We start from the raw sequence: 17,658 nt of genomic DNA, 5'->3' as shown, positions 1-17,658 counted from the left end.
ATATATTGACGTAATTATTTGCCGGTATATTCTTCTAAAATGTATTCATAAGTTTTATAGTTGATTTGGCTAAGTCTTGCATCATATTTAGGTTATAATGCTTTTATTCTAAAAAATGTGTTTGTGGACGAAAGTAACACGACACTCTGTGGACGAAAGTAACACGTTTCAATGCTTAAAGTATAAGGGCTGCACCCACAATAACTGTACCAAAGGCGATTCTTATTACGTATGCCATAATTGTGATTCGGAATAGATACCAATCTCTTTTGTATAAGTAGTTATGCAATTTTTAGACTATTATTTAGAATTAAACTATTATTTAGACTTAAAAAGGTACAAAACTGGTGTGATATTAAGTATAATTATTTTATGATATTACTTATAATTATTTTGCTTAACAAAGATTATTTCTTTTAAGTTTTTCAAATATGATAAAAATAATATTTATTTTACTTTTTATTTTAATATAATATAATACAAAAAAAATTTTATAATAAAAATTATCTTGCTTAATAAAAGATTATAAAAAAAATTGCCTTAAATTGAAAAAAGTCATATTTATTTTATTTTCTCGAAAATAAGAACTGATACTTTTATTCCCAGACTATGTTACTTTCGTCCTAGGCCCCCAGGATAAAAGTAACAATCAACGTACTTGCGAAAAGCTATAGTAGCTCTTTAAATATCTATCATTTGAAATTGAAATAGGTATAATAATAGAGCAATAAATGGAGTTTTTTAATATATAATCTTTTTTTTTATATCTCTAACGATAATTAATTAGTGACCTGTAATACAAAAAATGTTACTTTTGTCCCCGGTCTCCCCTATATATTTATATATATGTATGTATATGTATATGTATGTATATACGTATATATAATTTGAAATTAATAAAAATTAGTTTTTATTTTGTCTATATTAGAAACGTGAAAAATATGTTTCCTTAACTATGGATTTAAAAACGTTTTTATAGAAACGTTTCTTATTAATGTTTTACGATTAAAAAATATTGGATACGTTTAAGAAACGTATATAAAACGAATGTGTGCTACCTCGGGCATCATAGCATATCTTAAAGTTATTTATTGACGACAGCCATGTGTTAAAATAAAACGTTTCGTCATCTATTGACAATTGATAATTAAAGGTTAACTGTCCATTTGATATTAATGCTGTCTTGTTGCAATGCAGCGTAAATTAAATCAAACTTTAAATTTTGTCTCGAAAATATTATAGTTCTAAAAAGTGACGTAGAAGAGATGATATATTGAATCCAATAAATATTATTGTTATATGTATTATCTAACTGATATAAATAACTTATTGTTAGTTAATAAAGAAAATATTGTAGATGGATATGTATGTATTAATACTTGAATGTTTGTTTTCTTAAGATACTTATTAGATATTCAACATGTGTACTTTTGTATTTTATATATTATATAAGATCTGCACTTTGTAATGTAATATTAACTATTTTGTAAATTCATAAATGTTAACGCACAATTGTAATTTTCTTTTCAAACTTTTTTCATATTATGTTTTGGAGCTTTTTCCTATTTCAAACTGTACATATAAATCTTTGTACATACATATATCATTGCTGTGGAGGGAATAAATTTTTATAAATTTATAAAATATTAGAAAATACGTTTATTATTATGCATAAATTTAAAAAAGAGACCATTATATAAATACTTGTTTAATTATCTTAGTTATTCTTAACACACAGAATTATTCTTAATTATTCTTAGCAGAATGTTTCTTTAATAATATAAAAATATTTTGGCAAATAAAAATGTTGTATATCATCTAATATATGAATAAATCACAAAAATTATTTTCAATTATATTTCACGTAATTAAAGTGTTTATCACATTTTTTGGATATAAAGTAATTGATTTATAGCGGGAGAAAGATGGAATTTGATTGGATGCACTAATGCACACTGGTGCATAATAAAGACTGTCGTATATAAAATTACAATAATAGAATTAAAATAATAAAGTAATTAATATTATAAATTTTTCTATTCTATTCTATTATATATATTAAGTATATTATACTAAGTTAATATTAACTAAAGTTATATTATATAAGTTATTATATTATAAGGTTATTCAATGCAAATAATGATAATAATAGCTCGTACAATTAATTATATTATTTATTTTAGTTATGTATGTGCTACTGTAAATTTGTACTTATTTATACTAGTTCAAAAACGGTGTTACGTATCGATTCAAACTGCATTATGTGAATGTACAGAAAACGCATAAACCATTTCTTTTAAATCCATTCTTACTTTTCTTATAATCAGAATATCTTTTTATATAGTAAACGTGCCCCTAGGCCAAAGAGAAGATACTCGGAAATAAATTAATGTAAAAAGTTTAATATAAAATTCAAATTAAACAATTATATATACATAAAATTATTTTTATTTATAGAATTATTTTTGTTTTATACATATATAATCTTTTTGTTAAACATTTTTTAAAGATTTTAATTCTTTTTGGAATAACGCCAAGTAATTCCGTAGAGAAAAATAAATTACAACGGAATGCAGCTAATAAGACGTCATGGCCAGAATCCGGATCTTGGTGTCGTTTTCCCCACTCCAAGTGCATGCTAGCGGCCGAACGCCGCGAAAAGCAGTACTGTCTATGCCGGTCTAATGATGGTAGCAAAGAGGGCATCGTCGCGTGGAAAAAAAATATATATATATTAATATAGAATATATGTTTATTTAATATTATACATAATATATAAAATAATATAATAAAATTATATATATATATATATATATATATATATATATATTATATAAAATATAAAATAATATAATAAATTATTATATTTTCTTTTTCTACGCGACGGTGCCCTCTTTGCTACCATCACTAGACCGGCTTAGACGGTTACTGCTTTTCGCGACGTTCGGCCGCTAGCATGCCCATGGAGTGAGGAAAACGGCACCAAGATCCGGTTTCTGGTCATGGCAACACATGATCCGATTGATTATTCGAAGTCAGTTACTATTATGATCGCTAGCCAAAACACGCTACCGCGTTACTTATCGTTTGATTCAAACTGCATTATATGAATATCACAAAAAATTATGATAACAACTAATTGAGGATTCATCGGAAACCGATTGAGTGCAAACGTTTACGAAAAATGCAAATTATGTTTGGGACAATTTTATGTGTTTTATTGAAAGGTTTAGTACTGACAAAGGCAACTATCACGCCGGAGAATTATACCACTTCAAACAACCTCCAGAAAGAAAGTGTTTCCATGTGTCCAAATTTAAACACGCAGGTAAGAGATATTTTTCGCTTGATTAAGAGACAATTGAATGTTATTGCTGTTATATATATATAGTAGTGTAACTAAAAATGAATGATAATAAATTACATATTCTATCTATATAATAAGATAAGATAAAATAAAACATTTCAATATAAAAGAAAAAAGTATGTACGATGATGTAAAAAAATGATGAATAAAGTTTCGAAATTTTCTTTACAAATGAATGTTATATACTATATTAAATTTAATTAAAACGGTATTTTATAAAATTTGATTGTATTATTTTGTCTCTCTCTCTCTCTCTCTCTCTATATATATATATATATATATATATATATATATATATATATATATGTATATATACAGGGTGGTATCCTCGTAACGGTCGCCACGATTTTTAAGGCACTTACAATAATCTAACAAAAAAATATTTCCAACAAAAGTTATATGGCTTGAAGGGAGCAATCAGATGGTGGCAATGATTTAACCTTTGAGAGTCATTTGAAGGTCATGTAAAGGTCACCGTCAATTTCTTAAATGGAACTCCCTACTTTTCATCGCATATTCTTGTAGCTTATCTCGAGGGCTTTCCAAAACACTATAATAAAATATTTTTTCCTTAAGTACTATTTAAGTTATAAGGCTTGAAATCATTTCTTAATTTTACATAAACCGTAAAATATCTTGTAAAATATTCAATTTTCGATTATCTTACCTTAATACTTTTATGTAAAATTATTAAGGTAAGATAATCGAAAAATGAATATTTTACAAGATATTTTACGGTTTATGTAAAATTAAGAAATTATTTCAAGCCTCATAACTCAAAAAGTGCTTAACGAAAAGGTACTTAATTATAGTGTTTTGGAAAGCTCTCGATATAAGCTACAAGAATATGCAATGACAAATAGTAGGTTCCATTTAAGAAATTGAAGGTGACCTTCATGTGACCTTCAAATGACTTTTCAAGGTCAAACCAATGGTACCATCTTATGGCTCCCTCGAAACCAAACAACTTTTGTCTGAAACATTTTTCTCTCCCGGGCTTGGTTTTCGAGATATTCGACTGGATGGATTAAAATAGGCCACCCTGTATATATATATATATATATATATATATATATATATATATACATATATATATATAATTATTATTTTTAATAATATTTCTATAAATATAACAATTTTTAAAATTAATGAAATTTTCTGTCTACTATCTGCTACAGTAATATATATGTACGATGATACTCCAATATATTTTAATGTCATTTTTCTTCAATTTCTAAAATTTCTTTATGTTTCTAGATATTCATTATCTTTCTATTTATGATATTTATAATATTTATTGATATATAGTAAGCTTTATACTAATGTAGATTTTATTTTATGTAATTAATTTAGAAAGTTAGCATTATTTCTTTGTGTTAAGGATAATTATATAACGGCACAGAGCTACTAAATATCGAGATAGAAAATCTAATAAAAAAACCATTTATCAAACATTCTTCAAGTTGTATCTATTAACGCTAATATTTCGATCGACAATATATTCAATAACAATCACTAGAATTTATATTAATTTTCATTGTACATATATCCGTTTACATGCAATTATATGCACATATTTTATCGAGGCATTATCGTTTATACTTTCGGTTTATACTATCATTTCCAGGATTTGTTTGTGTTAAAAATATAACGATATTCGAGAAAAAACTTGACAAGGTTATAAATAGAAGAATTTATATAATTCTATGACTAATATTTAATAACAATAATAAACTTTATTGTTCCCCTCAGGGTTACAATCTTTTACAAAAAGTCTTAAATCTACTTTTATCCTAAACTTAACCTATACTTATAAACTACTTGAGGGATCGCGAATTTCTCCCCCTCCCTCCTTTACACGCACACACACGCCCTCGACTTCCGCTTCCTCTTGCCTTTTATTCAACCTCTCTACTCTCCTCACTCTCTCTCTCTCTCTCTCTCTCTCTCTCTCTCTCTCTCTCTCTCTCTCTCTCTCTCTCTCTCTCTCTCTCTCTCTCTCTCTCTCTCTCTCACTGACTCACTCACTCACTCACTCACTCACTCACTCACTCACTTACTCACTCACTCACTCTCACTCTCTCTCTTCCTCCGCCCCCCTCTCTCTTCTCCCTCCTCTTTTCTTACTTCTCTTTCTCTCTCTATCTCTCATCCACCATTCTCCCTCCCCACCTCACCCCAACATCCACCCCGCCATTTCCTGTCAGCTTTCCCCCCAGTCCTCCACACTCTACACCCCTCCCATACGTGTTCCCAAGTCTCCGTCTCCCCCTCACATAACTTACATATCCTTTTATCTTCTTCTTCCCAATAATTACTCTCTCCTATCTCATTCCCCAATCTAAACCTCAATATCCTCCTCCACCTGCTCTCTCCCCATCCCTTCTTTAGATATTCTGGTGTTCTTTCCTCCTTTATCATCTTATATCACCTGTTATATCTTCAGTCTCTTATCCTTCCTTCTTTCTCCAACCTTTGCTCCTCTTTGTCCTTCTTAATCAATTCTCCAAACCACCCAATCCCTTCCTCTCTCTTCCTCTCTACCTCTCCAATCCTCCATCCCCTGCTTTCAAAGAACCTCTTTCTCTCCTCCTCCCACTCTGATCCTACCTTTCCCTCCCTCGCCCCCTCCCTCAATTCCTTCCAGCATAGTCTCGTCAACTCACTACCTTTCCCTTCCTTCAGCCTTTCCTCAAATCCCCAAGCTCTCTTTCCCGCTCTCTCTCTTAACTTTCCCCTCTTAATTTCTTCCCTTATCAAATATCCTGACGTTCTTCTCTCTAGGCCCAGTACACCTCATATATCTTTCCTCCAGTCTCTCTATTGCTTCCCTTTCTTTCCAACCCCATATCTCAACTCCATAGCTCAATATTGTCCATATTAGCCTGTCAAACAGCCATAGCCTTCTACTCCAATCCTTGCCAAACTTTCTCTTCCCTATTCCTCATACTTCCCCCATTACCGCCGCCGCCCTCTTAATCCTTTCCCTAATATGCGCTTCTTGTCCTCCATTCCTCTGCAACATATACCCCAGGTACCTAAATTCCTTTACCTCCTCCATCCTTTTTCCTCTCCACCTCCACTCTCTTTTCTTCATTCTACCTCCTCCCTTCTTAAACCTCATTATCTTCGTCTTACCTACATTCAACTCTAAACCTTTCCTCTCCATATATTCCTCCAATCTATCAATCATGCTCCTCATTTCATCTTCCTCCTCCGCCAATAGCACTATATCATCCGCATAAGCTAAGGTATATATCCTTCCTCCCCCACACATCTTTATCCCTCCCCACTTCACCTTTCCCATCTCCTCCTCCAAGTCCGCAATCATTATACTAAATAACATCGGACACAATGGACATCCCTGTCTTACCCCCCTTGCCGTCCAAAAACTCTCCCCCGTTTCCCCTCCTGCTCTTACCCTACTTTTCGTCTCTCTCAGTGCTTCTTTCACTCTCTCCACTAAACCCTCTCTTATCCCTCTCATCCTCATTGTCTCATAATATCTCTCTGTCCACCGTGTCAAATGCCATCTTCAAGTCCACAAATAATGCCACTACTCCCTTTCCCTTTCCCAATTGCCTATTTATTAGATAATTTACCACATATATATTATCTATTGTACCCATTCCCTTCCTAAACCCTGTCTGATTCTGCGGAATCACCCTTTTAGCCTCACATTCCTCCCTCAATCTTTCCACTAGCCCCATCATATACACCTTGTATAATACCGCCGTATAATCAGTGTCACCCCCCTATATTCCTCCACTGTCTTTCCTTCTCCTTTCTTCGCAATTGGTACAATTACCCCCTCCTTCCATCCCTCCAGCCACCCCTCTCCCTTCCACACCCCCTTGCAAAAGTTCCACCCCCAATCTACCAAATCTTCCCCTCCATATTTCCAAACCTCTCCTGGTATTCCATCGTACCCGGCTGCCTTCCCATCCTTTAACCTTCTGATCGCTCCCCTAATTTCCTCCTTGCTTATTTCCCCTTCTCCATCCTCCCTTCTCCTATCCCAATTTCCTCTCACTACTCTGTGCTCCACCCCTCCCAGTAGTCTCATAAAATAATCTTTCCATTCTCTCTCCTCTATATTCTCGTTCACTCTCCTCCTCTTTCTCCTACATCTATTCACAATCTCCCACACCTCCTTCTCTTTCTTTACCTGCTTCGCTTCTTTTTCCCATCTCTCACTTTTCTCCCTTTTCTTTTGCTCACATAACTCCCTATATTCTCTTTTCTTTTCCCTATACCCTTCTTTATCTTCTCCCTCCTTCCTCCATTTCCTCAATTCCTCTCTCACCTCTCTTTTCTTATCCTTACATTCTTCATCCCACCATCCCCTTCTTATTATCTTTTCTTTCCCCTGTTCTTCTTCTGTCACCTTCATCGCCTTTTTTATTCTCATTTCCATATCCCCCCATGCTTCTTCCAATCCATCTCCCATTGTTTTCTCTAATGCCATCTTTTTCCTAAACATTTCTCTACCCTCCTCATCCCATATCACTCTTCCGACTCCTTCTATCCTTTTCCCTCTCCTCTTTCTCTCCACTTTCCCTTCCACCCATACTTCCACCGGATGATGATCTGAGTCTATTTTATCTCCTATTCTCATTCTTTTGATTCTCCCTCTCACATCCTCATCTCCAATCACATAATCTATTACTATATATCCCTTACCCCCCGTAAACGTAAATTCGCCTTCCTCATCCCCTCTCATATTTCCATTAAAAATATTCCATCCTTTTTCTTCAACCAATTCCCCTAACTTTCTTCCATCTCTATTTATCTTTTCATTTTTTGATCTCCTTCCTTTCTCACCTCCTGATTCCCCCTCATCTTCCTCTCCCACCGCTCCTCCCTCTCTTCCTGTTCTCGCGTTAAAGTCCCCACCTATTAGTATTCCACTTCCCACTTCCATTTCTTCCATCCATCCCTCCATATCCTTTAACACTTCCTCTAAATTCCCCTTCACATATACTCCTATTATTTTCCAACTTCCCCCCCCACTCTCACTCTTCCTTCAATTATTCCCTCCCTTTCTGAATTTATTTCCTGTCCTTTCTCCATTACTTCTTTTCTTATCCCCATAGCCATTCCTCCCATTGCTCTCCCCTTCCTATTTCTCCTTTTTGCTATTTGTGTCCCCCGTTTGTATCCTTTCAGTAACTTTTCTTTTATCCTATCCCATCCCTTCTCATCCACCCATGTCTCTGACAACACAATTACGTCCCAATTTTCCAACTCCTTCCAAAAATCTCTGTTCTTATTCCTCAACCACGCTACATTCCAGAATGCCACCCTCCATTCTTCCCTACCAATCTCCCCTCTCTTCTCCTCCCCCATTATCCCCCCATTCTCTTCTCCACTTATCTTCCTTCCCTCTGTATTTCTCCTCTTATCTCACCCCTTTCATCTCTCAATACCTCTCCTTCGTCATCCCACCTCCACCATTGGTCCCCTATCCTTATTCTCCCTCCTCTTACCCAAACTCTTCTTCCCTTCGCCTCCTCCATTCTTGCTATCTCTCCCAACCTCCATCTAACCTTCCTCTTCCTCCATGACAAGTCCTCCAAAATTCTCTCCTTTCTACCTCTTAAATTCTTCTTTTTCTCCATCACCTCCCATTTTTGCTCCTCACTTCCTAACCTGACTAATAGCATCTCCCGCCCTTTTTCTTTCACTTCTCCTATCCTTTTAACTTCCCCTACTTCCACCTTCGCTCCCACTATCCCTAATATTTCCTCCACTGCCTTTCTTCTTTCTCCCTCCTTTACTTCTACATTTCTTATTACCACCATTCCTCCTCCTCTCCTCCCTCTCTCTGGTGTCTAGCCTTCTTTCTAACTCACCTACCTTGTCCATTATCTTATTCCCCCTGTTCTATTTTGTATCACGTTATCCTCCTTCCTCTCTCCCTCCTCCAATTTTTCTATTCTTTCCTTCATCTCCTCTAGCTTCCTCCTCAACTCCCCCCTCTCCTCCCTCCATTCCTTCTGTTGCTCTCTGAACTCCCTCCTCATTTCCTCCATCTCCTCGTTCAACCCCCTTCCCTGTTCTCTAAATTCCCTTCTTACTTCCTCCATCGCTCTCTCCGTTCTTTTTGCCATTCTCTCAAAGCCCTCTTTCATTTCCCTCATCCACTCTCCCAGCTCACTCATCTCTATTTTCTTCACCGGCGATCTTTCTATTATTTTACTTTTCTTAAATATCTCCTCCTCTCCCCCTCCACTCCTCTCCATTTCATCCCTCTTCCTTTTCCACAACTCGTCTAGACTCCCTATACTCCCCCCCTCTCCCTTCCCTTCCTTCCTAATACACCTACTCTCTCCTTTGACTCCGTCTCCATTTGAACCACGCGCGCTTCTCTGTTCCCCCTTCTATCCCTACTGTATACTCTATGCCACTCGTGTGCCTCGTTGTTTCCTACCTATCTACCCACTATCTATGCCTACCGCCCGTTTTCCTATGTCTCTATCTACTATCCCCCTATTCTATGCCTTTTATCCTGTCATCTCGCTTCCCTTTATTACCCGTTTTTTCCCTAACCCGGCCCTCCACTTATTCCCTTTATACTCTCTCACACTCTTTCTCACCTCCGCTCTCACACTCCACCACTCTCACTATCACCACCCTTCTGCAATTCTCACTAATTCTCACTATCACACTTTCCTACTTTCCACGTGTCAACCGTTATTGCACCGGAAGCGGAAGCTCGACTAATATTTAATAATTGTAAAGATAATTGGAACAATATTTTTAACCTTTTTATTCTTGAAGTACAAACATTAATAAAACTTTAGTAATATCGGCAAATTTTTGAAAAGAAATTTGAATTACGGTAAAATTGAGAGGAGTTAACTAACCTATCGTGAGAAAGAATCAAACCGTTAGACAAAATTGTTTTAATAATTGCAAAGGCTACACTTTCGCTTGTACTACTTGCTAAAAGCTGTTATGAATCCTCATTGACTCTTCTTAACCTGTTGATTGATTTTATTTTTAACATGAGTTATGTTTGATATACAAGATGTCTTAAAAAAATAAATAAAAAATAGATTTTACGATATGAATAAAACTATATCACATTCAATTTATATCATTTAGGAATGGTATATATCAAACCGGTATTATTAAGCAAACAAAAAACGAATGGTAATTTTTCGTTTAATTTTATATGGTAATTTTATAATTTTGTAATTTTATAATTTATCATTAAAAGCACTAAAAACAATCGCTTCAACGATATTCATTTTATAATTCTTTTCGTATGTTACACTTTATGCAGGATATTTCAATGTCCGAGAAAAGTGATCATCATATACTAAATTCCAAATCTGACCAGAGTCATTCTGATAGTACTGTGAGAAATGAGCGAGAAGTCGATGAAGTTACACTTGCAAATATTTCTATCATCCCAGAATCTATCGGTAAGTTACAAAAAAATGCATAAAACATTAATAACAAATTCTATGAAAAAGTGTAAATATAATTTAAATTCAAGAGAGAGTGGAAATCAAATCTAAAAATATCTTCCAGTAGTGAAAAAAATATAAATTCTATTTCGTCCAAAAAAGAAATAAAGAAGCATAATATAAACATAACATTGTACATAAAAATTGTCATGATTTAAGGTAAAGTCAATTTTATTAAATTGTTACTTTGTTTTAAAGCAGTCGCAAATATTATACTTCTGATTTCTTAAGCTATAAGAATTTATCGAAAAGTACTTGTCATTTTATTAAAAGTTATTTATTCGTTTTTGCTATGGATTAACGATTACTTTTCTAAATCTTAAATGACGCAAAAAATTCTTATATTATTTTTTTAAAGGTCAATACTGCGCTAATTTCCATTTATTTTATAGTTTACATTTATTTTTTCTCTTTCCTTTATTTTCACATTAAATTGTTCTTTCTGATTTACTGAGATAATCAACTTAATCTTATATATAATTATGATAATATGTACGTTCTTAAAATCTCTAGAAAGCAGTTTGAGCAAACCAACATCTCTCAGAGCATTTGTACAATTCGACAGTCAATTCGTAGAAAAAGTAAACGATATTTTTGTGACATTGAGGTAAGGAATCTAAATTCTCAGTTTGTATTCTTTCATTTTTCTCTCTTTTTCTTAAATTCAACGACATAAGTATATCAAAAATGTTAATTCTGTTATAATTTTGTTAAATATAAAATGGCTGAAATTTTATTTTTTTACAGATGGAACCAACCTGAATTTACCGATGAAATAATACAAGGGTATACAGTGCAATGTTCTTTCATCGATGACTTAAAAGAGATTCAAATTTGCGACGATAAAAATATCACAAATACAAAATTGGAGCACACGATGCACAATCTAATATCTAACGCGACATATTATTTTCGAGTACGTGCGCATACTAAAATTGTTGCTGGTCCTTATACGGATTTAATCAATGTGTCGACTACACATGAAAATCCAATACCTAAATTATTAGTGACATCGAGAAAAGGTATCCACATATTGGACGTGGATTTAAACATTACTAATTTCGTAATGTCAGAGTACGTATACTGATAAAAAAAATAGTTATAATTATCATAAATTATTTTTAACACTAGCTATAAAGTTAAAGTTATTATTATTATGCACAGGTTTATTATTATCAACATTATAGTAGTAATAACTATAAAATTAGAAATCTCAACTATAATTTTTTACTATAAAATTATAGTTCCTTTTTTTCAGATCAGTAATAGAATATAACTCCTTTTTTTCAGATCAGTAACATATGCCGCTTATTCGATACAGGAACATAGAATTTATTGGCTAACAGAAAGAGACCTAATGACATTGAAGATTAATGAAAATAATATCACAAAAATAGCCAGCTTTGATAATTATCCATATAATCTCTGCATTGACTGGGTAGCAAGAAATCTATATATAACCTCTCAAGACTTCGACTACTTTTATATTGTAAAGTTCGACTTAACAATGTGGGAAAATGGCATAATTGAATTTAATAAGATTTTCAAATCAGAAATTTATATTCTCGGTTTAAGTGTATCACCGTTTATGGGGTACGTTTATTACCGTTCACCTGAAAAAATAATTTTCCATTAAAGATTTATGCAAATTTGTAATTTTTCTATAATTTTACGTGGTTTTATAATTAAGATCATAAGTAAAAAAAAATAATAAGTTATTATATAATTATAATAATTTCGAATTTTCACTACATATAAGTTTCTGTTTTTGTTAAAAAATGTTTTATAATGAGTAAAATAATTATATATTTTTTAGAATTTTATATCACGTATCATACAATTGGATGAATACAAAATATGATATGATGCAATATCATCTCGATGGAAAAAACGAGCAAATTGTTCAGATAAATGCATCCTTTTGCCAATTTCATTATATAGATTCTATTCGCGATGTGATAATTGATGACATGAATAATGAGGAGCCGTTAATTTACTGGTTAAGTGACATTTACATAATTGTAACAGACATTAACATTTCTATGTGCAATGCGATTTTACACAAGAAAAACATAAGTGTAAGTGATACTTTTTACTTCCAATCTATGACGATTGACAAAACAAACATTTACATTTTAGTAAATGATCCGTTTCCATATATACTCTACGTTTTGAAAAAGAAATATGCAAGTCTCACGAGCGTAAATGCAGCCAAATATGTTGAAAAGATAATAATAAGTTCAGATAATAATATGTTTTATAAAATTTACGCTTTTGATAAATCTCTACAACCATATCCTCCAATGAGATGTCTGACACCTTACGAAAAAGTTTATAATTTTGAGAATGGAGCAGTGATGGATAGACTGGCAAACATCATCTATGTGAAGCCTCTTCCGGAGCCGGCTGTAAAGAGTGGATGCAAAAAATATAATTTACCATCTACTATGTATACTATCTCCCTAATCTGTTTAGACAACAATTTCAACAAGTCTGAGAAATTCAATATGCTAGGCGAGCGATATTACAGTCTTAAGGACTTAACACCATTTACAGAGTACAAGTTGAAGTTTACTTTAAGCAATTTTTACTTTGATCAATTATCAATAAATCCATTCGATTCGAATGTGATACCAATAAAAACTAATTCGGGCAAGCTTAATGCACCAGAAAACGTAAGTGTTCTAGCTTTGACGCCTACTATAGCAGCAGTTCATTGGATGCCACCCAAGGCATTGAACTGCGTGGTCGTGACCTACGAAGTGCATTGGAAGTCAGTTACATTAGTGAACGGCACGCAACAAAAGAGCAAACAATTTATCAATATGCCGAAACGTATGGTAGACGGCAGATTTTTCACAAAGATTAACTTGCCGCTATCAGTACAAGATTACTTGATATACGTGCGTGTGTATCCAATTAATTTTAGCGATTTCTACAACGAGAGTTTAAGCAAGATCGTTCACAAATACTCAAAACCAAACAATATTACTTTGAGCGAGGTCGACATAAATAGCATGGACATTTCATGGATCTCAAACATCAATCTGACGGTCTCTCCTACACTAGAGTACAAAGAGAATGCAACAGAAAAGTGGCAAACAACGAATTATATTAAAATTAATTATAACAAAGAAATAATATACCATATCGGAAATTTACAATCGGGAACTTTATACAAGTTTCGCTTGATATTGAGATATCCCGAATATGAGGAAAATTTTACATGGCCGGCTAATGGAAGATTTATTTTTTCAACACTTGGTAAGCAAACGAAGATACCCATACAGCACAATAAGAATGTATGGATATATTGAAGAATAATTTCATTGAAACATTGCAATATTGCAAATCGATTGTGAAACTCTGCTGAGTTATTGTTATAAGATTGTGATGAAGTTAAGCTGTCCGCTTTTTGCAATGAAATATTGTAGCAATATAACAGCGTAATATATTGGAAAGAATGCAATGTTATTGCAACCATATTTTTGTTTTTGATAGATGAATATCTTGGAAACATTTAATTCAATTAAAAACTTGATATAAATAGAAGTTTGCAATATCTAAGATAATCGTGTCTAAGATAATATATTGTAAAATTGTATTTAAACAATCATATAACATAAAATATTATATTTTTATACAAAATTACTTTAAACTTTTACTTACGAATCACTTTTTTATATTAAATGTTTTTTATATTCTTATAATGGAGTATATATATATATATATATATATATATATATATATATATATATAAACATTATAGTTATAAAATTAATTAAATATTACTAATTATATTTTTATTTAAAAATTTTAAAGATCCGTTATAATTATATATATTTGTATGTGAAAAATGCATAGAAAAATATAATAATAGATATAATAGTATCTACATACTTAATATAATAAAAAGATACATTATCTTTGAAGATTAATATCGTATTCGTACATGCAGTGAAAATATATCATAAAATATATTATAACGTTGATATAAAATGTTATCTATATTTTAATAAGAAAATAGCAATGCTTATCTTTAGCTTAGAATTATATTTACTCCACTGATATTATTTCTGTGTCATTATTTCATTTGACTTCTGCAAAAAAGTAAAATTCATGGCATATATACAAATATAAGAAAATATATTATTACATTATTTTTATAGATAAATTAAAGAGTGTTATAGTTAAAATGTTTCTAAAATATAAATATCATATTGCTAATGTTTAATACATACTTTGTTAATTTATATTTCTACTTTCCGTAATGTTGCATTGCAATTTGTAATATTGCAATATTGTTGCAAAGTAGTTGTAACATTCTGTGCTGCATAGATGTTATAATATTATCTGCTAATTTTTTTAAATATGAATAGCCCTAAAATTTAAAAAAATTAAATTTTGGTAATAAAGTTATAAGTAAAAATAAATTTGTAAACACATACACATACAAAGATATTAAAATTATATTTTTGCTTAATATAGATATTTCGAGCACTCCTGAAATAATAGCGAAGAAATATTACTTATTATTGATGTTAAGTTTTATTGTTATAGTTACTATAATCTGCGTCTACTATTTTTATCGTAAGTATATTATATTTTTATTGTAAGTATATTTGATGTAGGTATCGACTTGAATTGTAGATTATACATATATATCTGATATAATATCTAAAAATTTACTGAAAATAGTAATTTACTTATATTAAACTAAATGTATAAATTTAGTAAAATACAGTAGATTTTATAATACATATTATTACATAATTAAGTCGAAATTTTATAACAGTGTATCGTCAACGCAGAGGTAATAATGAACAATTTTTATCTTCAACAATGGACGATATAGAATTGGCGATTCTACATGAAGTACCTTGCCGAAACACTCAATTCAATATGATTTACAGTCCTATGTTACATTATAACCCGGATGAATGTGCGATAACTAAAGTCGCACTTAAACAAATTACATTTACAAAACTTCTTGGTAGCGGCGCATTCGGAAAGGTAAAAGTTAATTTTTTCAAGCAATGTTTTAAATTAATTTCTCGATCAACAAAACAGATATGTATTTTCTAATAAAGATATAAATTACATGAATTTTTATAATAGATTATAAGTAATGTAAAATTTAGATGAGACAACAAGCATGCACATTATTATATATTTTTCATTGAATTATTTAATATAAAGTAAAATATAATATTACTTGACATTAAACTATACATTTTCTAATGACGTACGCATGTAAATTTGTGTGAAATATTTCGCAGGTATTTCAAGGAAAGGTGAAGAACTTAGAAAAATCGGGCACAGAGATATCCGTTGCAATAAAAACGCTTCGAAAAGATGCTTCTTCCCATGAGAAAAAGAAACTGTTAAAGGAAGCCAAGCTTATGAATCATTTTCGACATAAACATATATTAAGATTGTTGGCCGTTTGTTTAGATGGAGATTCTCCGTTACTAGTGTTGGAATTGATGGAAACTGGTGATCTGTTAAAATATTTGAGAGATTGTCGAAATTTGCAAGCGTCAGATTCGCCTGCTCTGCGTTTACAGGATTTGCTCGCCATGTGCGAAGATGTTGCGCGAGGTTGTTGCTACTTGGAAGAGTTGCGTTTCGTACATAGAGATCTAGCGTGTCGCAATTGTTTAGTATCTTCGAGAAATCGCGAGAATCGTGTCATCAAAATTGGAGATTTTGGACTGGCCAGAGATATCTACAAGGATGATTATTATTGCGTGGTAAATACAATTATGAAAAAAAATTAATGATTAAAAAATGAATTCTTTCGAAAATACTTTCCATTTATCATAATAGTATTATGCATTGTTTCTTTAAGTAATATGGAATATAAGTAGTTTTTATTTATATATAGCAAGAGATAAATGAACGTTTTTTATTTTGCACATATTCTAAAAATGAACAACTTGAACCAGAAAATTAAATTTTTGTTAAAATCATGTTTTAGAAAGGACAAGGTTTGCTTCCCATTCGCTGGATGGCTCCCGAATCTTTGATGATCAAAATATTTACTTCTCAAAGCGATGTTTGGTCATTTGGGGTATTAATGTGGGAAATTACATCGTTGGGTGAGCAACCTTATATTGCCAAGACTGATGAAGAAGTGATAAATTATGTACGTGCTGGAGGCAGGTTGCCGATGACTCTTAACTGTCCATCATCATTGTACCAGTTGATGCTACGTTGTTGGAGTACAGCGGATGCTAGACCAAATTTCAAATTTTGTCTGAAAAATATTATAGCATTAAGAAAGAACATAGAAGATGCTTTACTGAATCCAGTCGATATTATTTAGCCGATATAATTAAATTAATGTTTATCTTCTTTTCCGAACGATTCAATAAATCTTAATGTAGGAAATATATTTCTAGAATATTTCTAAATTGATTCTGTTATTTTCAGATTTAATCTTAATATTAGATTTATCAATGAAGATAAAAGAAATTTTGTAATCTTACCTTCCATAAAATTTTGATTATTATTAAAAAATATTACATCCGTTTTCATGATTGTACAAAATCAAGTAATATAATGATATATCTAATTTGTGTTTTTGATTAATCGAAGCGAAATTTAATGATTGCGATTATATATATATATATATATATATATATATATATATATATATATATATATATATATATACACAGGGTGTCCCTGAGCATGTGCTCACGCACTTGTGAGGAGGTAGAGCGCAGTAAATTAAATAAAGAAATGGTGATATTTTCAACTTTTGTATTCCGACCGGAAATACGCCATCCGGATCGGAAGTTGAATTTT

At 31.8% G+C, this 17,658-nt stretch overlaps 1 protein-coding gene across 1 annotated transcript; it reads left to right on the top strand.

Moving 5' to 3' along the window:
- The first annotated feature begins 3,054 nt into the window (after positions 1-3,054).
- LOC145965733 (proto-oncogene tyrosine-protein kinase ROS-like) lies at positions 3,055-17,372 on the top strand. Its single transcript, XM_083089407.1, has 10 exons — positions 3,055-3,328; positions 10,659-10,800; positions 11,359-11,452; positions 11,593-11,919; positions 12,136-12,438; positions 12,662-14,109; positions 15,334-15,435; positions 15,641-15,858; positions 16,125-16,598; positions 16,826-17,372. The coding sequence occupies exons 1-10, from the start codon at positions 3,185-3,187 to the stop codon at positions 17,171-17,173; spliced, it is 3,600 nt and encodes a 1,199-aa protein (XP_082945533.1). The 5' UTR covers positions 3,055-3,184; the 3' UTR covers positions 17,174-17,372.
- The last annotated feature ends 286 nt before the right edge of the window (positions 17,373-17,658 follow it).

The sequence above is a fragment of the Camponotus vicinus genome, unplaced genomic scaffold (genome assembly GCF_025532165.1).
Source record: "Camponotus vicinus isolate PSW18456_S1 unplaced genomic scaffold, iyCamVici1.0 SCAF_14, whole genome shotgun sequence".
In the NCBI taxonomy this organism is placed as follows: Eukaryota; Metazoa; Arthropoda; class Insecta; order Hymenoptera; family Formicidae; genus Camponotus; species Camponotus vicinus.
The sequence above is the reverse complement of the archived record's forward strand: the minus strand, read 5'-3'. Positions and strand labels throughout refer to the sequence as shown.

Bases quoted from the DNA above. Each gene is read 5' to 3' on its own strand.
- LOC145965733 (XM_083089407.1), top strand. From the start codon at position 3,185: ATGCAAATTATGTTTGGGACAATTTTATGTGTTTTATTGAAAGGTTTA. The intron at 3,329-10,658 runs GTAAGAGATATT...CACTTTATGCAG, and splicing joins GTCCAAATTTAAACACGCAG to GATATTTCAATGTCCGAGAA. The intron at 12,439-12,661 runs GTACGTTTATTA...TATATTTTTTAG, and splicing joins AGTGTATCACCGTTTATGGG to AATTTTATATCACGTATCAT.